Here is a 16,936-nt window from a genome sequence, read left to right as displayed (position 1 = left end):
AAGGAAGGAAGGAAGGAAGGAAGGAAGGAAGGAAGGAAGGAAGGAAGGAAGGAAGGAAGGAAGGAAGGAAGAAAGAAAAGCTTCAGAATATAGTACACCATTTAAGTAAAGCAGAAAACACATAAATGTGTTAAAATGCACAAATACTAAGTAAAGAGATTCAGGACAATGATTAAATACCAAAATCAGGATGGTGGTAGGAGGCAAATAAATCTATGAAAGGGTACATAGGTAGTCTCTATCATTTTATTTCTTAGGTCATGCTCATTTTAATATACTCTTTACTACTTTGTATGTTGGAGATATTTTGTTTTTAACATATGCTCCAAAATTCTGAGCAAAACTGATTTTCAACCTAGATTCCTACACCCAGTCTAACACAAACAAGAGACAGGAGAGATCTTAGAAAGCTACCAGAGGGTGGTATTCCTTCAGATCCAAAGCAAGCGAGTAAAACAAGAAAACGACACAAGGGCTAGGAAACAGAAGGGAGAGAAACAAAGACAAATACTAAAAAAAAAAAACCACAAAACAAAAACAACAACAAGCAACAACAACAACAACAACAGAGGATAAAATGAAAATTAATTTGAAAGGGTAACAGATAGGGGCACCTGGCTGGCTCAGTTGGTGAGCTGATTTCCAGGTTAAGTTTGGGCCCCAAGTTGGATGTAAAAATTGCTTAAAAATAAAATATTTTAGAGGGACACCTGGGCGGCTCAGTTGGTTAAGCACCCAACTCTTGGTTTCAGCTCAGTCCATGATCCCAGGATTGTGGGATTGCGCCCCGCACTGGGGTCTATGCTGACAGCATGGAAGTGGCTTGGGATTCTCTCTCCCTCTCTCTCGGTCCCTACCCTGCTCATGTGCTCATGCTCTCTCTCTCTCTCTCAAAATAAATACACATTTAAAAAATATTTTGAAAAATGATATAAAAGGGTAACAGGTTAAGTACAACCTGTATAAAAACACAAGAAAAATGGATGTTCCACTAAATCTTGACTGAAATGCAACCCATAACATTTTAGTAATTCAAAACTTTTTCTATATACCACTGCTTTATATAATGAGATAATTTTCTTTAAAAAAAAAGAACATCTTGGGTATCCTTTCCTATCAATACATATAGCACTACCTTATCACCTGTTTAAATTTTATTTGAAAAATACTGAAATACAGCAAAAAGGTAAAATTCACCTACAATCCCACCACATTAAAATTTTGTACGCAATAAAGAAGTGAAAAATCACAACTGTATTCCATCTAATTTTACTCCCATTCCCCACATCCAAATAACCCCTATAAATAATTTGGTACAAATGCTTTATAAACATAAACAAAAGCTTTCTAATTCTTTATAATAATCTCCTGGGCTCAGATGTCTTATGGTTTTGGGACGTTCAAAGGGTATTTATTTTTTGGCATTTCCAAACCTAAAATAAACAAGATTTCTGGCGGGGCGCCTGGGTGGCGCAGTCGGTTAAGCGTCCGACTTCAGCCAGGTCACGATCTCGCGGTCCGTGAGTTCGAGCCCCGCGTCGGGCTCTGGGCTGATGGCTCAGAGCCTGGAGCCTGTTTCCGATTCTGTGTCTCCCTCTCTCTCTGCCCCTCCCCCGTTCATGCTCTGTCTCTCTCTGTCCCAAAAATAAATAAACGTTGAAAAAAAAAATTAAAAAAAAAAAAAGATTTCTGGCATTCTACTCCCCCTTAAATTAGTAAGGTCTTCCCTTTTTTTTTTTTTTAATTTTTTTTTTTTACATTTATTTTTGAGAAACAGAGTGAGACAAAGCGTGAACGGGGGAGGGGCAGAGAGAGTAGGAGACACAGAATCTGAAGCAGGCTTCAGGCTCTGAGCAAGCGGTCAGCACAGAGCCTGATGCGGGGCTCGAACCCACAAACTGTGAGATCATGACCTGAGCCGAAGTCGGACGCTCAACCGACTGAGCCACCCAGGCACCCCAGGTCTTCCCTTCTTAAAAATATACTTGCTTCAAATTTTCAATTTGGCAACCAAGATCAATGAAACTGATTATAGAAAAGTGGCATGAAAAATTGTTTCTTTATAATCTATACTAATTGGAAAAGAGAAATCATGTTCAATATTCAAATATTCAATGTTCAAATATTTAAAACCACTTATATTAGACCTCAAAATTATTATGCAATGATAATAGCTCCTGTTTCACTTATGTTCCTCTTACCTAAGGACAAACTAATTGGAAGGTGGATAAATATATATGATCAAACACTGACTACTGCTCTACTGTATCAATAAGCAAACATAATACAAAAATTGTTTAACGTTTATCTTCTCCACTAGATAATAAACCCAGAGGGCAAGAACATCTGTTTTGTCATCAGTGCAGATCAGAATCCAGCATACTGAGTAGTATATAGCAGGTATTCTTATAATTACTTGCTCTTGAGGCTTCGCACTATTATTAAAGGATATGCTAAATTATTTTTGAAGTTTGATTAAGATAGTTTCTCAGATACATATCTTCGAAGAGAGTGAAACAATTGTATATTAAAACAGATTTGGGGTACCTGGGTGGCTCAGTTGGTTGAGTGTCCAACTTCTGCTCAGGTTATGATCTCATAGTTCGTGAGTTCAAGCCCCGTGTCTGGCTCTATGCTGACAGCTCAGAGCCTGGAGCCTGCTTCGGATTCCGTGTCTCCCTCTTTCTCTTTCCCTCCCCTGCTCATGCTCTGTCTCTCTCTCTCTCAAAAATAAACATTAAAAAAAAAAAAAAAACTTAAAAAAAAAAAAAAACAGATTCAACTAAGTAGATTTGGTTCCAAATTCTTACTGCTTCATTCAAATCCTTGTAAAGGAGGAGAGCAGCATAATGTTGACCAAACTGCACTTCTGGGAGTTTTTAAAAGAAAATGCTTAAAAATAAATAAACAAACAAACAAACAAACAAACAAAAGAAAATGCTTAAATCCTATTTTTTACAAGGGTGTTCACATCAGATTAATGACACACTAGTCATGAATTTTGGTGGTAAATAGATATGTCAACGTTCAGAATTTTATTGATATTATCACCTATTCTTATCCTCAGCAAACATCCTACACTGAGAGGGAGTTTCCCCCTTAAAAGTTTTAAGCTGAAAGGGTAGTGAACTAAGTAACTTCTAAACTTCTTCCCTCAAACATGTTTATAAAAACATGGCCACCTTTTTTCAGGGACTCAAATCCAACGTGTTATAAATTCAAATCACTTTTTTAAAAAGTTTATTTATTTTGAAAGAGAGAAACAGACAGACAGACACAGAGGGATTGCGAGTGGGGGCAGAGGGAGAGAGAGAATTCCAAGCAGGCTCCGTGCTGCCAGCGCAGAGCCTGACCTGGGGCTCTATCTCAAGAATCATGAGATCACAACCTGAGCCCAAATCAAGAACTGGATGCTTAACTAACTGAGGAGCTACCCAGGCACCCCTCAAATCACTTCTGATATGCGCAGATTTCAATAAAATGAAATACATAATTTAAATGGCAAATAATAAGCCAAGTTAAAACCAGTAGTCAAATGAATCAAAGAAATTTTTATATAGAATGATTTGTTAGTTACAACAGGTCAAATCCATTATATCCACTATATGTGGATCCCAAAGGACATCCATATTGTTTCAACATAAAAGAAATTTACTGTAAATTACACTTCCAATCTACAAAGCTCATCATAGGCTCTCTAAAACTATATTAGCAAATGCTCTATAAACATCTAGGAAACCTTTTTTTTTCCCCCAATGGGCTGTACATTGACAGGAAAATGGTGGAAAGCTGCTCTACATGAAATATTTCTTTAAAACATTATTCGTGATGAAATGGATATAAAGAAATTGATACACCAGGTACCTATCTGCTATCAAAAGTTATGCTAAGAGCAGTGTTATACTGTCCCACCTGATATTCACAACCACCTATCAGGGAGCTTTCTATTACCCCCAATTTTAGAGACAAGAATAGAGATCCAAGGCAAAGTTTAAAGTCACAAGAATGTTAGAATGAACTCTCCTAACTTCAAATGTACTTTCTATTAGATATGTTCTTCATGTCATAAGATAGTAAAACATTAAGACTGCCCAAATTTGATGTCGTATCCACACTTACTGTTAGAACTTTATGGGATCATTTGTTCTAGATTTAACATTTTCATTTACCAAGACCCTTAAAGACTGTAATCAAGACTTCACTTTGAAGAAAGAAGCCAGATAAGGATAGTAAACATAACTAATGTAAACGAGTAACTTCAGTTCAAATCAGTAGAGTGGTTTCCACTGGGATAGGCATTTACCCTAGAGAGAGAAGTAATAACCCATTGGGGGCAGAAACATAATACTAACACTTATTTAAATGACTTTCAAAAATCTTATCACTTTTATGTTTTTCTGTGGTTGCTTATAACATATAGTTACTGCATAAATAAAACATTATTCATTTATTTCAGTAAGGATACGTAAGACCAAAGTCTGGAGATGACTTAGAAAATAATCCTTAGCTGGGGCGCCTGGGTGGCGCAGTCGGTTAAGCGTCCGACTTCAGCCAGGTCACGATCTCATGGTCCGTGAGTTCGAGCCCCGCGTCGGGCTCTGGGCTGATGGCTCAGAGCCTGGAGCCTGTTTCCGATTCTGTCTCCCTCTCTCTCTGCCCCTCCCCCGTTCATGCTCTGTCTCTCTCTGTCCCAAAAAAAATAAATAAACGTTGAAAAAAAAAAAATTAAAAAAAAAAAAAAAAAAAGAAAATAATCCTTAGCAAACATTTTTCAAACGAATTATATAATTTCTAAGGAGAATCGAACCTTAAAGATCATCTGATTTGAGCAGCAATCTGAAGTCCCCAAAACAAACTGATTTGGCCCAAGGTCATACATACATTCAGTGACACCTTATTTGGTAACATAAAAATAACAATATAAGAAAAATTTAGCTAATGGAAAGCACTAGGGCCTTTCCAGTTATTCAGCTATGACTTTAGTCTTCCTAGAGTCTAATAGCATTGATATATAAAACATCAATAAATGTCTGTTGGAAATGAGTAGACCGACAAATTTCTCACAGCACCAATCACTAATTTGTATCATACATTCCAATGACTTCAGATTCTTGAGAACCTCAAAGCAGCATGGGATCTTAAGATTACATGATCATACTCAATGATTAAACACAATCAAATTTTAATGACTTTTAGCCGGGAATACTTTAAAATACAGTTATGTAAAAAATAGTAAAGACAAACCTCACAGAAAAAAAAATTCAAATATCTAATACACATGAAAAACATACAAATGCTACTCAACTTTTTGTAGGCTAGTATCCACCAAAATTTAAAATAAACATTCTCTTTAATACAGTAATTTCAATTCCAAGAATTTATGCTATAGGTATAAATAACTAGTGTTTGATGTTTAAGGATATTCACTGCAACCTTACTTATGATAACAATAAAAAAGAACACAACGGTTTAATTATGGTACATGCTCAATGTGTGTCGATATAGAAAATTGTTCTCATTAAATTAAAATATAAATCACAGAAGAGTATTTGAGATTTTAAGAATACACAAGAGACTTAACTCTTTTGGGGAGTGACTGGAGGGAGTGAAGGCAGAAAAGGGCTTTTATTTTTTCCTTTCTGTAGCAACATATATTTTTCTAGGTAAATTTTTCAATTAAGAGTGTTGAAGGTTTTGCTACCTGCAGAATTTAAAATCAAGGCAGTTTTCGGGGCACCTGAGTGGCTCAGTCAGTTAAGTGTCCAACTTCGGCTCAGGTCATGATCTCGCAGTCCGAGAATTCGAACGCCGCGTCAGACTCTGTGCTGTTAGCTCAGAGCCTGGAGCCTGCTTCAGATTCTGTGTCTCCCTCTCCCTGACCCTTCCCTGCTCACACTCTGTCTCTCTCTCTCTCAAAAATAAACATGAAAAACATTTTTAAAAATATTTAAAATCAAGGCAGTTTACAATAAAATATTATACAATTTTTTAAAGTAATAAACGTGTGTATTCCACAAGACAGATTATCTACAATATCAATATATTAAGTTTTAATATATAAGCTCAACATTATTTTTCTAAAAATATGTACATATATAGAAAAATTCTCTAAGTATATATTCCCAAACTGTTAACCTAAGAAAACTATTAACCTAGAAAAATGTAGTACTGAAGTATTAGGGTATGTGACAGTTTTCATCCTTCACTCTCTTCTTTCACATTATTCTAATTTTTTTTACATGAATTTCTTGGACAATTAAAAATTCCAATATTTAAGCAATCTTGAGAAAGAAAACCAAAGGTGGAGGTATCATAATTCCAGATTTCAAGATATACTACAAAGCTGAAGTGATCAAAACAGTATGATACTGGCATAAATACAGACACACAGATCAATGGAACAAAATAAAGAGTCCAGAAATACATGCACGCTTATATGGTCAATTAATCTATAACAAAGGAGGCAAGAATACGCAACGGAGAAAAAACAGTCTCTTCGGAATGGTGCTGGGAAAACTGGACAACTACATGCAAAAGAATGAAACTGGACCACTCTCTAACATACACAAAAATAAACTCAAAATGGATTAAGGACCTAAATATCCTAGAATCCTAGAAAAGAATACAGACATTAATTTCTCTAACGTCAGTCCCACCAACATTTTTCTAGATATATCTCCTAAGGCAAGGGAAACAAAAGCAAAAGTGAACTCCTGGGACTACATCCTTTTGCATTTCGAAGGAATAAGTCAACAAAACAAAAAGGCAACCTACTGAATGGGAGAAGATATTTGCAAATGACATATCGGATAAGGGGTTAATATCTCAAATATATAAAGAACTTATACAATTCAACACCAAAAAACAAACAAATCCAAATAAAAAATGGGTAGAGGACCTGAACAGACATTTCTCCAAAGAAAACCTACAGATGGTCAACAGACACATGAAAAATTGCTCAACATCTCTAATCATCAGGGAAATGCTAATCAAAACCACAATGAGATATCACCTTACATCTGTCAGATTGGCTAGAACCAAAAAGACAAGATATAATAAATGCTGGAGAAAAAGGAACCCTTGTATACCATGGGAATGTAAATTGGTAGAGCCGCTGTGGAAAACAGTATGGAGGCTCCTCAAAAACTAAAATTAGAAGTACCATTTGATCCAGTGGGCACCTGGGTGGCTCAGTTGGTTAAGCATCTGACTCTTGATTTCAGCTCAGCTCGTGATCTCTCATGGAATTCTCTCTCCCTCTCCCTCTACCCCCCCCCGACAGGGGAAACGCGGGGGACAATGGGGGGGGGGGGGGGGAAAAAAAAAAAAACATACCATTTGATCCAATAATTCCACTTCTGGGTATTTACCTAAGGAGAAAACATTAACTCAAAAAGATAGACACTCCTAAGTTTACTGCAGCATTATTTACAATAACCAAGATACAGGGACGCCTGGGTTGCTCAGTCGATTTAGCAACCGACTTGGGCTCAGGTCTTGATCTCACAGTTCGTGGGTCTGAGCCCCACATCAGGCCCTGTGCTGACAGCTCAGAGCCTAGAGCTTGCTTCGCATTTTGTGTCTCCCTCTCTCTCTGCCCCCCCCCCCCCGTTCATGCTCTGTCTCTCCTCAAAAATAAATATTAAAAAAAAAAAAGATATAGAAGCAACTTAAGTGGCCATTAACAGACAAATGCATATACATACACACAATGGAATACTACACAGCCATAAAAAAGGATAAGACCTTGCTATGTGCAACATGGATAGACCTAGAGGGTATTATGTTAATTAAAATAGGGCAGATTGAGAAAGAAAACTAACTTATGATTTCACTCATATGTGGATTCTAAAAAAACAAAACAAATGAACAAACAAAAAGCAGAACTGGACCTATAAATACAAAGAACAAATAGATGGTTGCCAGGGGGAAGGGAGGTAGGGCAAAAGAAAAAAAGGGTGAGGGGGATGGGAGATACAGACTTCCAGTTATAGAATGAATAAGTCATGAGAATAAAAGGCACAGCAAGGGAATATACTCAGTGACACTATAATAGCATTGTATGGTGACAGATGGTAGCTACACTTGTAGTAAGCATAGCATAACATATAGAGAAGCTGAATTACTATGTTGTACATCTGAAACTAATGTAACACTGTGTGTCAACTATACTCAAATAATTTTTTTAGTTTTAATCCTTATATATACACGTATACTATATACATATTTTCCCAAAAATCAGAACAATACACCAAGCTATTCACAGTGAGATTACATGGTGGTTTCACTTTCTGCACTTATACATCTTGTCTTAAGCTTTTAGAATGAGCACATACTAGGCAGGAGTCACAAAACTTTAAATATATATCTATCTATATATACATATATATATTCAGTTTTATTATTTTAAGATACTTTATGTATTCTAAGCATATATGTTAAAAAAGCAAATTAAAGTAAATGAAATTATGAATAAAAATACACCTATTTTATATAACCATGTATCACAAAAATGCAATTCCCAAGCTAGGCCATTCATTCCAACATACCCAGTAATAATTCTTAACGCGTGTCCATATTAATAAAGCATTATTGTGCTGGCTAATGTGACACACTCCAGCTATTTCCTTGGGAGTAAAAATACTATGAAATCAAATGTCAGCATGCTGAACTAATAGATCCCTCCCAAAAAGAACAAGAAAGGCATTAAAAAAAAAAAAACATATTAAAGAATTCAGACATAGCACAAAAGTGAGAAGAAATAGACAAATACATTAGTTCCCAAGCTAGCTATGTTGCAGAGATAAAGGTAAACCCAAATAAATAACCTTGACCTCAAGATATGTCTAAATAGTATTCATTTCCAATTTACAAAAATTATAATACATTGAAATACTTTTCATATGTGACAATAAGTATAATTCAAAACCTGCAAAAACTTGGAGGGAAATTTTTTTCATAAAAAGCTCACAGTCATGTTTTAGGCTGAAAGTAGGGAATCAAAATTCAGTGGTATATAGAAACATAAAGCAATCCACTCTTCCACATAGTGTTTTGCTTTACTATAATGAAAGAAAAACATGTAATTTGGGGATGATATCAGGTTTAGAACACAGCAAAATATTAAATGTCCCAGACCTGCTAAGTTTGGCAAATGCTGCATAACAATGTCTCTCTAGGAGGTTCACAATGCATCTTAACATATATGACACATAAAAAAATATTTATCCCAACATTATCCTAGCTTACATGAACATAGAATCCTTAATTCAGTAAGTACTTACTAATACATATAACTCATGGAACAAAACAGTTTAGGAAATGCTGATATAGGAAAAAGAGCATGGACTTTGGAATCTGAAGACTCTGTCACAGCTTACTCGCTGTGTGACCCTGGGAAAGTTTATTTCCCTGAGCCTCAGTTTTCTATGTGTAAAATGAAAATAAAAAATAACACCATCTACCTGAGTGCTTGGCACATAAAAGATGATTGATTAGTTGATAGATAGATAGAAAGATTGACAGATAAATAAATAACCCCTCTAATTTTTCATGTAATGGTTTATATGTTGGCTTTAGGGATCAACAAAAGTTTTAGGAATCTATTTTTTTGTATACAATCTTGCTCAATCCCTTATCTATGTTCAAATTTTCCAGTATGATATCAACCATATCCAAAATAAATGTTTCAACCTAGCTAGGCAAACCCTGTTGAAAAGCTCTTTAAATATTTGTGGAATACAAGCAACCATGGGAAATTCTTAGAAAACATAAATAAGGGGCACCTGGGTGGCTCAGTCGGTTAAGCTCCGACTTCAGCTCAGGGCATAATGTCCTGTCCATAATTCGCGCCCCGTGTTACGCTCTGTGCTGACAGCTCAGAGCCTGGAGCCTGCTTCAGATTCTGTGTCTCCCTCTCTCTCTGCCCCTCCCCCCCCTCAAAAATAAACATTTAAAAAAAAAAGAAACCATAAATAAAATTTAGTTATACTCTTTAGTAATTAGCATACAAAGAACAGTAAGACCTGATCCCTGCTTGGAAGCAGCATAAACTGGCTGACCAAAACATGTCCCTATTTCTTAATAAAGAAAGATAAGACTTGTTACTCTTTTTTTTTTTTTTAATTTTTTTTCAACGTTTATTTATTTTTGGGACAGAGAGAGAGACAGAGCATGAACGGGGAGGGGCAGAGAAAGAGGGAGACACAGAATCGGAAGCAGGCTCCAGGCTCTGAGCCATCAGCCCAGAGCCCGACGCGGGGCTCGAACTCACGGACCACGAGATCGTGACCAGGCTGAAGTCGGACGTTTAACCGACTGCGCCACCCAGGCGCCCCAAGACTTGTTACTCTTAAGAAGTCTACTCAGAGATTTAAGGAAGGAAGGAGATAAAAGATCAACAAATATTGACTAAGTACCCATTAAGTGCCAGGGACAATTCTAGGCACTGGGTAAACAAAACAGTCAACACCCTCTTGATGCTTACATTCCAGGTGCAGAGACAGATAAATAGACATATTTGTCATAGACATCAGATAGTAGTCGGTGATTTAGAGAAATATAAAGCAGTGTTCAGGAGTTGAAGATGATGGGGAAGTGTTGTTTTAGACAAGACAGTCAAGGAAGGCCTCTGGGAGAGGTGACAGGTGTCTAGAACTAAGTGAAAACAAAGCACACTTTAGTTGACCAGTGCCTTTGCAGGCTTGAAACAAGTGGTGCTTTCTACTTAGATTTTTTATTAAAATTGTTCAGAAGAGCATGAAGCACAGGTAGACACAAAAATCACTAGTATGAAAGAGACTGGGTGGTACCAAGTAAATGACAGCATCCAAAATTCCACTGCTTCATAGTCACATTTATAATTATGTTTTGGTCATATGCGGTACAAAGCTAGTTTATGCCATTATAACCACCTGTCATCTAGTTTCTATTTAGAATGCACAAAAAGAAAAGGTAATGTATTAAAAATCCTTTAAAATAAATGAGAAGTAAATCTCAAGAGTTTTCATGGTCACCAATCTCAAGGAATTAACTGAAACTCCCCATCTCAACATTTCCAAACTGTTGCCTTATTAGGCTGCTAACTCTCCTTCAATGCTATAACGCCTCTAATTTTCTCCCTCCAACACTACTCCTCATTCCACACATGTAAATGTGTACCTTGTATGAATGTAGGCTAAGTTCACAAGTACGCCTCCAAGAGATGAGCAAAGAGTGTCTATCCTGTTCCTTTATCCTGTTTCTTATGATAAAGTTGCTTTTTACATCAGATTTTACATCAGGTGTTTCTTTTGAAGTACTAACCTCTTCAGGATATCATGAAGTTCTACAATATAATTCATTCAACAAATTAGTTTTGTGTGCCAGGCATGGTATTAATTGCTAGGTGCCAAGTATACAAAAAAGACTAAATAAGACCTCTACTCTTGTTGGTTTGCTAGCCAATACAAGAGACAAACATGGAAACAACTATTCAGGTACCACAATTATGTACAAGATGCTACCGGAGTACACGAAGAATCACCTCATTCTGTCTGCTGCAATCATAAAACACTTCTCAAAGACTTAATGTTTGAGCTGGTCTTAAAGGATAAGTAAGCAGATGGAGAAGGGAGGACCCTAGGTTAATCAGGCAGACTTAGAGATGGATACTGTAGTAAAGGTATTTAAAAAAAAAAAAGAAAAGAAAAAAGGTTGGAAAGGTGGGAGCTGGGGAAGGGGAGTAGGGGCAGTGTCCAAATTCTAAAAGGCTTTGTCTGCCAGGTGAGGCTGGTAAGTCTGAATTCTATCTTGTCTTTGGCGTAAGAAACCATTGAAGAATTTCAGGGAACAAAGTGACTAACGAGATTATATTTACAATTTAGAAAGAATACCAGAATGGAGTGTAGATAAAGTCAGTCAGAAAGCAAGGGAGCTTGGTGAAGAGGTTGCTGCAACAGGACATTATTTATGAAACCTGGACTAAGCCAGTGACAGCAAGAAAAGCAAGAGTTAAAAGTATGTACAAAGCATCAAAAGAAGACAAACATCTAAGAGGAAGTCTAGAGAAATTAGAGAAAGCTTCACAGAGGAGACGGTGTTTGCACTGGGCCCTAAACAAGGAAAATTCGCCATATAGAAAATGAGAGAAAAAAGGAGAGAACAGCACAATGAAAGGCAAAGGCAGACTACTTGACCTGAGATCTTGCTAAAGTATCCTTCTGGAGATCAATCAATTGGTAAATATTTACCGAAGCCTAATATGTATCTTGGATCTTGAGGAATCAAATGAAAATTAAAGTCAGCTTTCCCAAAATAATGTACTTGGAGAAATTTTGGTCCAAGGACTCCAAGTAAAATACCTCTGAATAAGAGTAGGATTATGGTGATGGGATTGGCTAGGTAAGAGCTGAAAAGTAAACTGGAGGGGCGCCTGGGTGGCGCAGTCGGTTAAGCGTCCGACTTCAGCCAGGTCACGGTCTCGCGGTCCGTGAGTTCGAGCCCCGCGTCAGGCTCTGGGCTGATGGCTCAGAGCCTGGAGCCTGTTTCCGATTCTGTGACTCCCTCTCTCTCTGCCCCTCCCCCGTTCATGCTCTGTCTCTCTCTGTCCCAAAAATAAATAAACGTTGAAAAAAAAAAAATTAAAAAAAAAAAAAAGTAAACTGGAGGTAAGGGGGTGAAGACTTTCTATTCGAAGGCTAAGAAATCTGGAAAACTAGGACAATTCCGGGAACACTGTTTTTTAGATTGTCTTATTTAGTCCATAAACAACATGTTTACATAGATAATAGTAAGTACTATTATTGTTCCATTTACCAATGAGAAAACTAAGGGTTAAAGAAAATAACGTACCCAAGGTCACATAGCTAGTTTAAATGGTGAAGCCAGCAGACCCTTTGCATTCAATCACAAATCCAGGAGAAATTGAAATATATGCAGTACTTACTTTAACACTTAAAAATCTATAAAGTCACTATTAGTCTAGAACCTAAAAGTTTCATATCAACAAGATTTATTCATAAACTACTTTGCCTGGTATTCTCAAAGTATAATCATTCACCCAATAATTTCAAGTCTGTTAATGTTACTTAAAAAGCTTTCAAAATTTGTATTACAAATAGAACTACCAGTTGTAAAACTTTAGGAATCTTGATTCCCAAAATATAGCAAAAACTTGAGAGGATAGCCATCAATTTTTCAACAAAACAAAGACTATTTTCTGGAGTTAATCTCATCCACACTGTTTGGCAGACAGTGTTTTCAGAAAAGAAATTGAGGGAAAAGAGGGAAAAGCCACATCCCATTGTCATTGAATACAAATGTTCACTGAATACAAGTTGATCTAAGTGTCATTTTCTTAGTAACTATTACTTTTCAAGTTTCATTTTTATCATCTTCACAAACTTCTGAAAATTGAAAACATGCCCAGAATGAGACAAGCTACTCTATCCTTTCATATGTTGGTTTATTTCTTGATTTGGTGCAATTCCAAAGATAGACCCATTTCTTTTAAGTACTGCAAGAGCTGGAGAGAATATGGTCCCAGCCTGTTGCAGGAGGGATGTGCTTGGTACATCTAAACCTCTAGATTTCTAAACTAAACACCTGATGAAAATACTTTTGTGGCAGTTAAGTATCCCGGAGAGCACAAATCAGGCCTTTATGATGCTACTACCTATCTTTACACATTAAGTGCTCCTAGAGGGCATGTTCCTATATCCAGCACTTAGTGCAACGTCAGGCACACCACAAAGAGTGGATGAATAAATCTTATTCTGCCTTTCAAATGTGAAACCAAGAGCTATCCAACCAAATCTGAATGGTGAAATTGTTCCTCCTTCATCATAAAATGTTGAATTTTTTTTCTGTATTTGGTGAACAAGGGCACCATGAGTTGATTTTATCTGGACTACTGGGAAAAAATGTGACCAAAATATTCTGACAAATATTGTGAAGAGTTGTATATAAACTTTCTCTTCTACTGTTTGTATAAAGCATTATAAGGAGATAAAGGCCAGGAAACAAAATAAATTCCATAGGCACAGTGTGTCCAAGGTTATTAACTAATAAGCGCAAGAGTCACAAATAGGACCCGACTAGCTCCCACTCCAATGTGCTTCCTATTATAACACATCATGATTACAGGAACATCTTTTCTTATTACATTTATTAGTCCAAAAAAGTGTTTGGGGAAAAACCTCAGGCCAAAGGAAATCTTCACAGAAAAGACAAATTACAGAAGTACTTTGCTTTTTAAATTCCTCTGTGCCCTTACATTTCTAGGTGTCACCAAGACTCAAGACATTAAAACATTCAGTTAAAATGAGATGAGGGCTGCAAGCACTAGGCATAAAGCAAAATATATAGATATGTAGATATATACATGGTATCCTCTGACAAGCTTCAACTTAAGTAGTTACATCCATTCTTGTTATCTTTCTAAGATAATAACACAAGCTTAGAAGACTTCCCCAAACCCAGATTTCTTCTCCTGTCGTCCTCCCCATTACTCCTGTCCAATTAGCTTCCCATTCTCCCAAAGCTTCAATTTTCCTTCTCATCTCTACCTTTGGCATTCAAATGCTCCCTTCCCCTCCCCCTACAGTCCCAAGACTCATTTTTTTACCTTTCAGCCTTAGGGCCTTCCTGGACCACCCTATCTAAAGAGGCCTCTCCCAGTTACTTCTTAGTACACAGTACGGTCCACAGTTAAACTTTTAATTTGTTTTTACTAGTTAATTGTCATTCCATTCCATTAGGATGTGCCATGATGGCTATCCCCTTACCACTGTCTCTACAACACCTCCTTTTCCATCATTACCAAAACTGTTCTGGAAATACTGTTACGTCTACCACCTCCTTCCAACTGTAAGCTCATCATGGGTAAGTGCTGTCTTACGTTTCCTCAGCACTCGAGGAAGTGCCTGGCATCATCCAATTCAGTCAGTAAAAGTTCGCAGAATAAATGTATTAAGCACCAATGCTCATTACTAGCATAGAAGCAAAGAAGAATTACACCGGGACACTTCCTAGTGCAGACAAATGCTGCAGGTTGTAGACATAAAAACTGCTAGTGATACAATGTATAGAAAAGATGAGCATGGACAAAATTCCATTCAAAGAGATGAGGTGTCTCTGGCTCAGCAAAGAGGAAGGAGAAAAGCAAGAAAGCAAGCCAATTTTTTATTTTCCACTGGACTAAGAGAGCAAAATTGTCCCCCCCCCCAATTACAACTTTGCAACAGCGCAAGGTATTCGGCACACTCAACTACTCATCAAGAGTCCAAGTACCAACATACTACCATTATTTTGCATTCTCTCAGATACACCAGGTGAGGAGCAGAGGGTTGGTCCTGAAACCCGATAGAATAGCAGAAGTGGAAATAATAATGGCATATCTTTAAATTTATAGACAAAAATCTGGAAGTGACCATGGAGACTATAAACTAAACATACCAATATGTATGTAACCACAGGTTAGGACCCAGTATAGCACAGAAATGGTCATACCACTGCCAAGAGACCACACTCCACATCTTTCTCAATCCTCTTCCACTCAAAGACCCTAAATAGCCACCACTAGCTCACTAGCCTCACTGCTGATAGCACAATCCTCAAAGGAATCCAGAAGAAGAGAAAGAACAGCTTAAAAGTCTCCCCACCCCGCCTCTCAAAAATAAATAAATAAAATAAGAAAGAAAAAAACAACACAACCAACCAATGGGCTCCGCAATCACTAATGAGAAAGCCCAAGACGCCTTTCAAAGCCAACTGTCAGACCTTTTAGGGGCCCAGATGACGTTGACTCCAAAGAGAAGTCTCTGGCCCCAACACATATCTCCGGATTATTCAGGAAAACTCAGGTTTTCCAGTTTGGAGATCTGCACTCAAAAAAGGATCTCCCAGCAGGAACGAGCAATCAATCTCTCTGGAGGCAATGGCGCTCCAACCAACCACCCGGCAGGGGGACAGGCAACGGCGACAGGGCACGGCCCTTCCAGGGAGCCGCCGGCGCCCTCCGGGCTCTCAGTCTGGCCCAGCGCAACCCGCCCTGGCGGTGACCAAAGTCGGGCAGTGGTGAAGGGGGGCCAGCGGTCGAGCTTCCCGAGCTGGGCCTTCCCGGCCTGGGGGCGCGGCGAGACACGGAGGTGGCGCCTCTCAGTCCAGCCCCGGCTGCGGCAACCGATCCGAGGCCTCTTCCCCTGGCCTCCCCACCCCGCCGCCTTCAGCCAGCCAGTCAGCCCCTCACCTGGCAGAAGCTCCGGCAGTAGTTCAAAGATGAGACCTCCGACACCTCCTGCTCCCTCAGCTCTGTCTCCAGCTGCCACAGACACGGTCGCAGTCCCGGGGCTCCCAGAGCCGGAGATGCAGGGCGATGACCCCGAGCCATGGACTCAGTCTCGGTTCCGTCCCCGGCTCCGGCTCCTACCGGAGCCTCAGCCCCGGCCCCGGCGGCGGCGGCGGCTTCTCCCTTTCCGTCCGCCATCTTCCCACGGCCCAGCAGCGCGTAGGCAACCAAGCCACGTGATTCAGCCCTGGCCCCGCCCCCGTTCGACCACACGTGGTGACGCACTCCTTGGCGACGCGGGCGCGGGTCGGATTCCGTCACTGGGTTTCTGGGTGCTCCTCCTCTCGGCGGCCTTCCCGACAGCCGCCCTGGCAACGGCCTGGCGGCAGCTGGCCAAACACCTACTTCTCTCAGCTTTTCCAGACTCTCTGGAGTCACGGGGTCACCGAGCCGGACATACATGTAGACATAACCTAGACAGGAGCGGCCTGACGCTTAAGCTGCGATCGGAAGGAAGAGAGAATAAGGATCCCCCGGTGGAAAGAAAATAAGCAAAGGTTATGAAGACTAGGTCCGTGGGAAGGTGGTTTATAAGAATGGGCACTACAAGTCAGTAGGGAAAGGATGACCTCTACAGGAAATGGGGCTGAGGCAACTTTTTCAATAGGA

At 38.9% G+C, this 16,936-nt stretch overlaps 1 protein-coding gene across 1 annotated transcript in view; it reads right to left on the bottom strand.

Annotated features, from left to right (window-relative positions):
- The window catches only part of RLF (RLF zinc finger), an 86,653-nt gene extending 70,183 nt beyond the window's left edge, over positions 1-16,470 (bottom strand). The window contains exon 1 of the mRNA XM_040469776.1: positions 16,229-16,470. Within this exon, the coding sequence (XP_040325710.1) occupies positions 16,229-16,465 (237 nt within the window). The 5' untranslated portion in view covers positions 16,466-16,470. The remainder of the gene's footprint in view (positions 1-16,228) is intronic.
- Between the last annotated feature and the right edge of the window lie 466 nt (positions 16,471-16,936).

This window comes from Herpailurus yagouaroundi, unplaced genomic scaffold, assembly GCF_014898765.1.
Source record: "Herpailurus yagouaroundi ecotype Mexico unplaced genomic scaffold, PumYag 77, whole genome shotgun sequence".
Taxonomy (NCBI): domain Eukaryota; kingdom Metazoa; phylum Chordata; class Mammalia; order Carnivora; family Felidae; genus Herpailurus; species Herpailurus yagouaroundi.
Note: the sequence above shows the minus strand (reverse complement) of the source record. Positions and strands in the feature narration are given on the sequence as shown.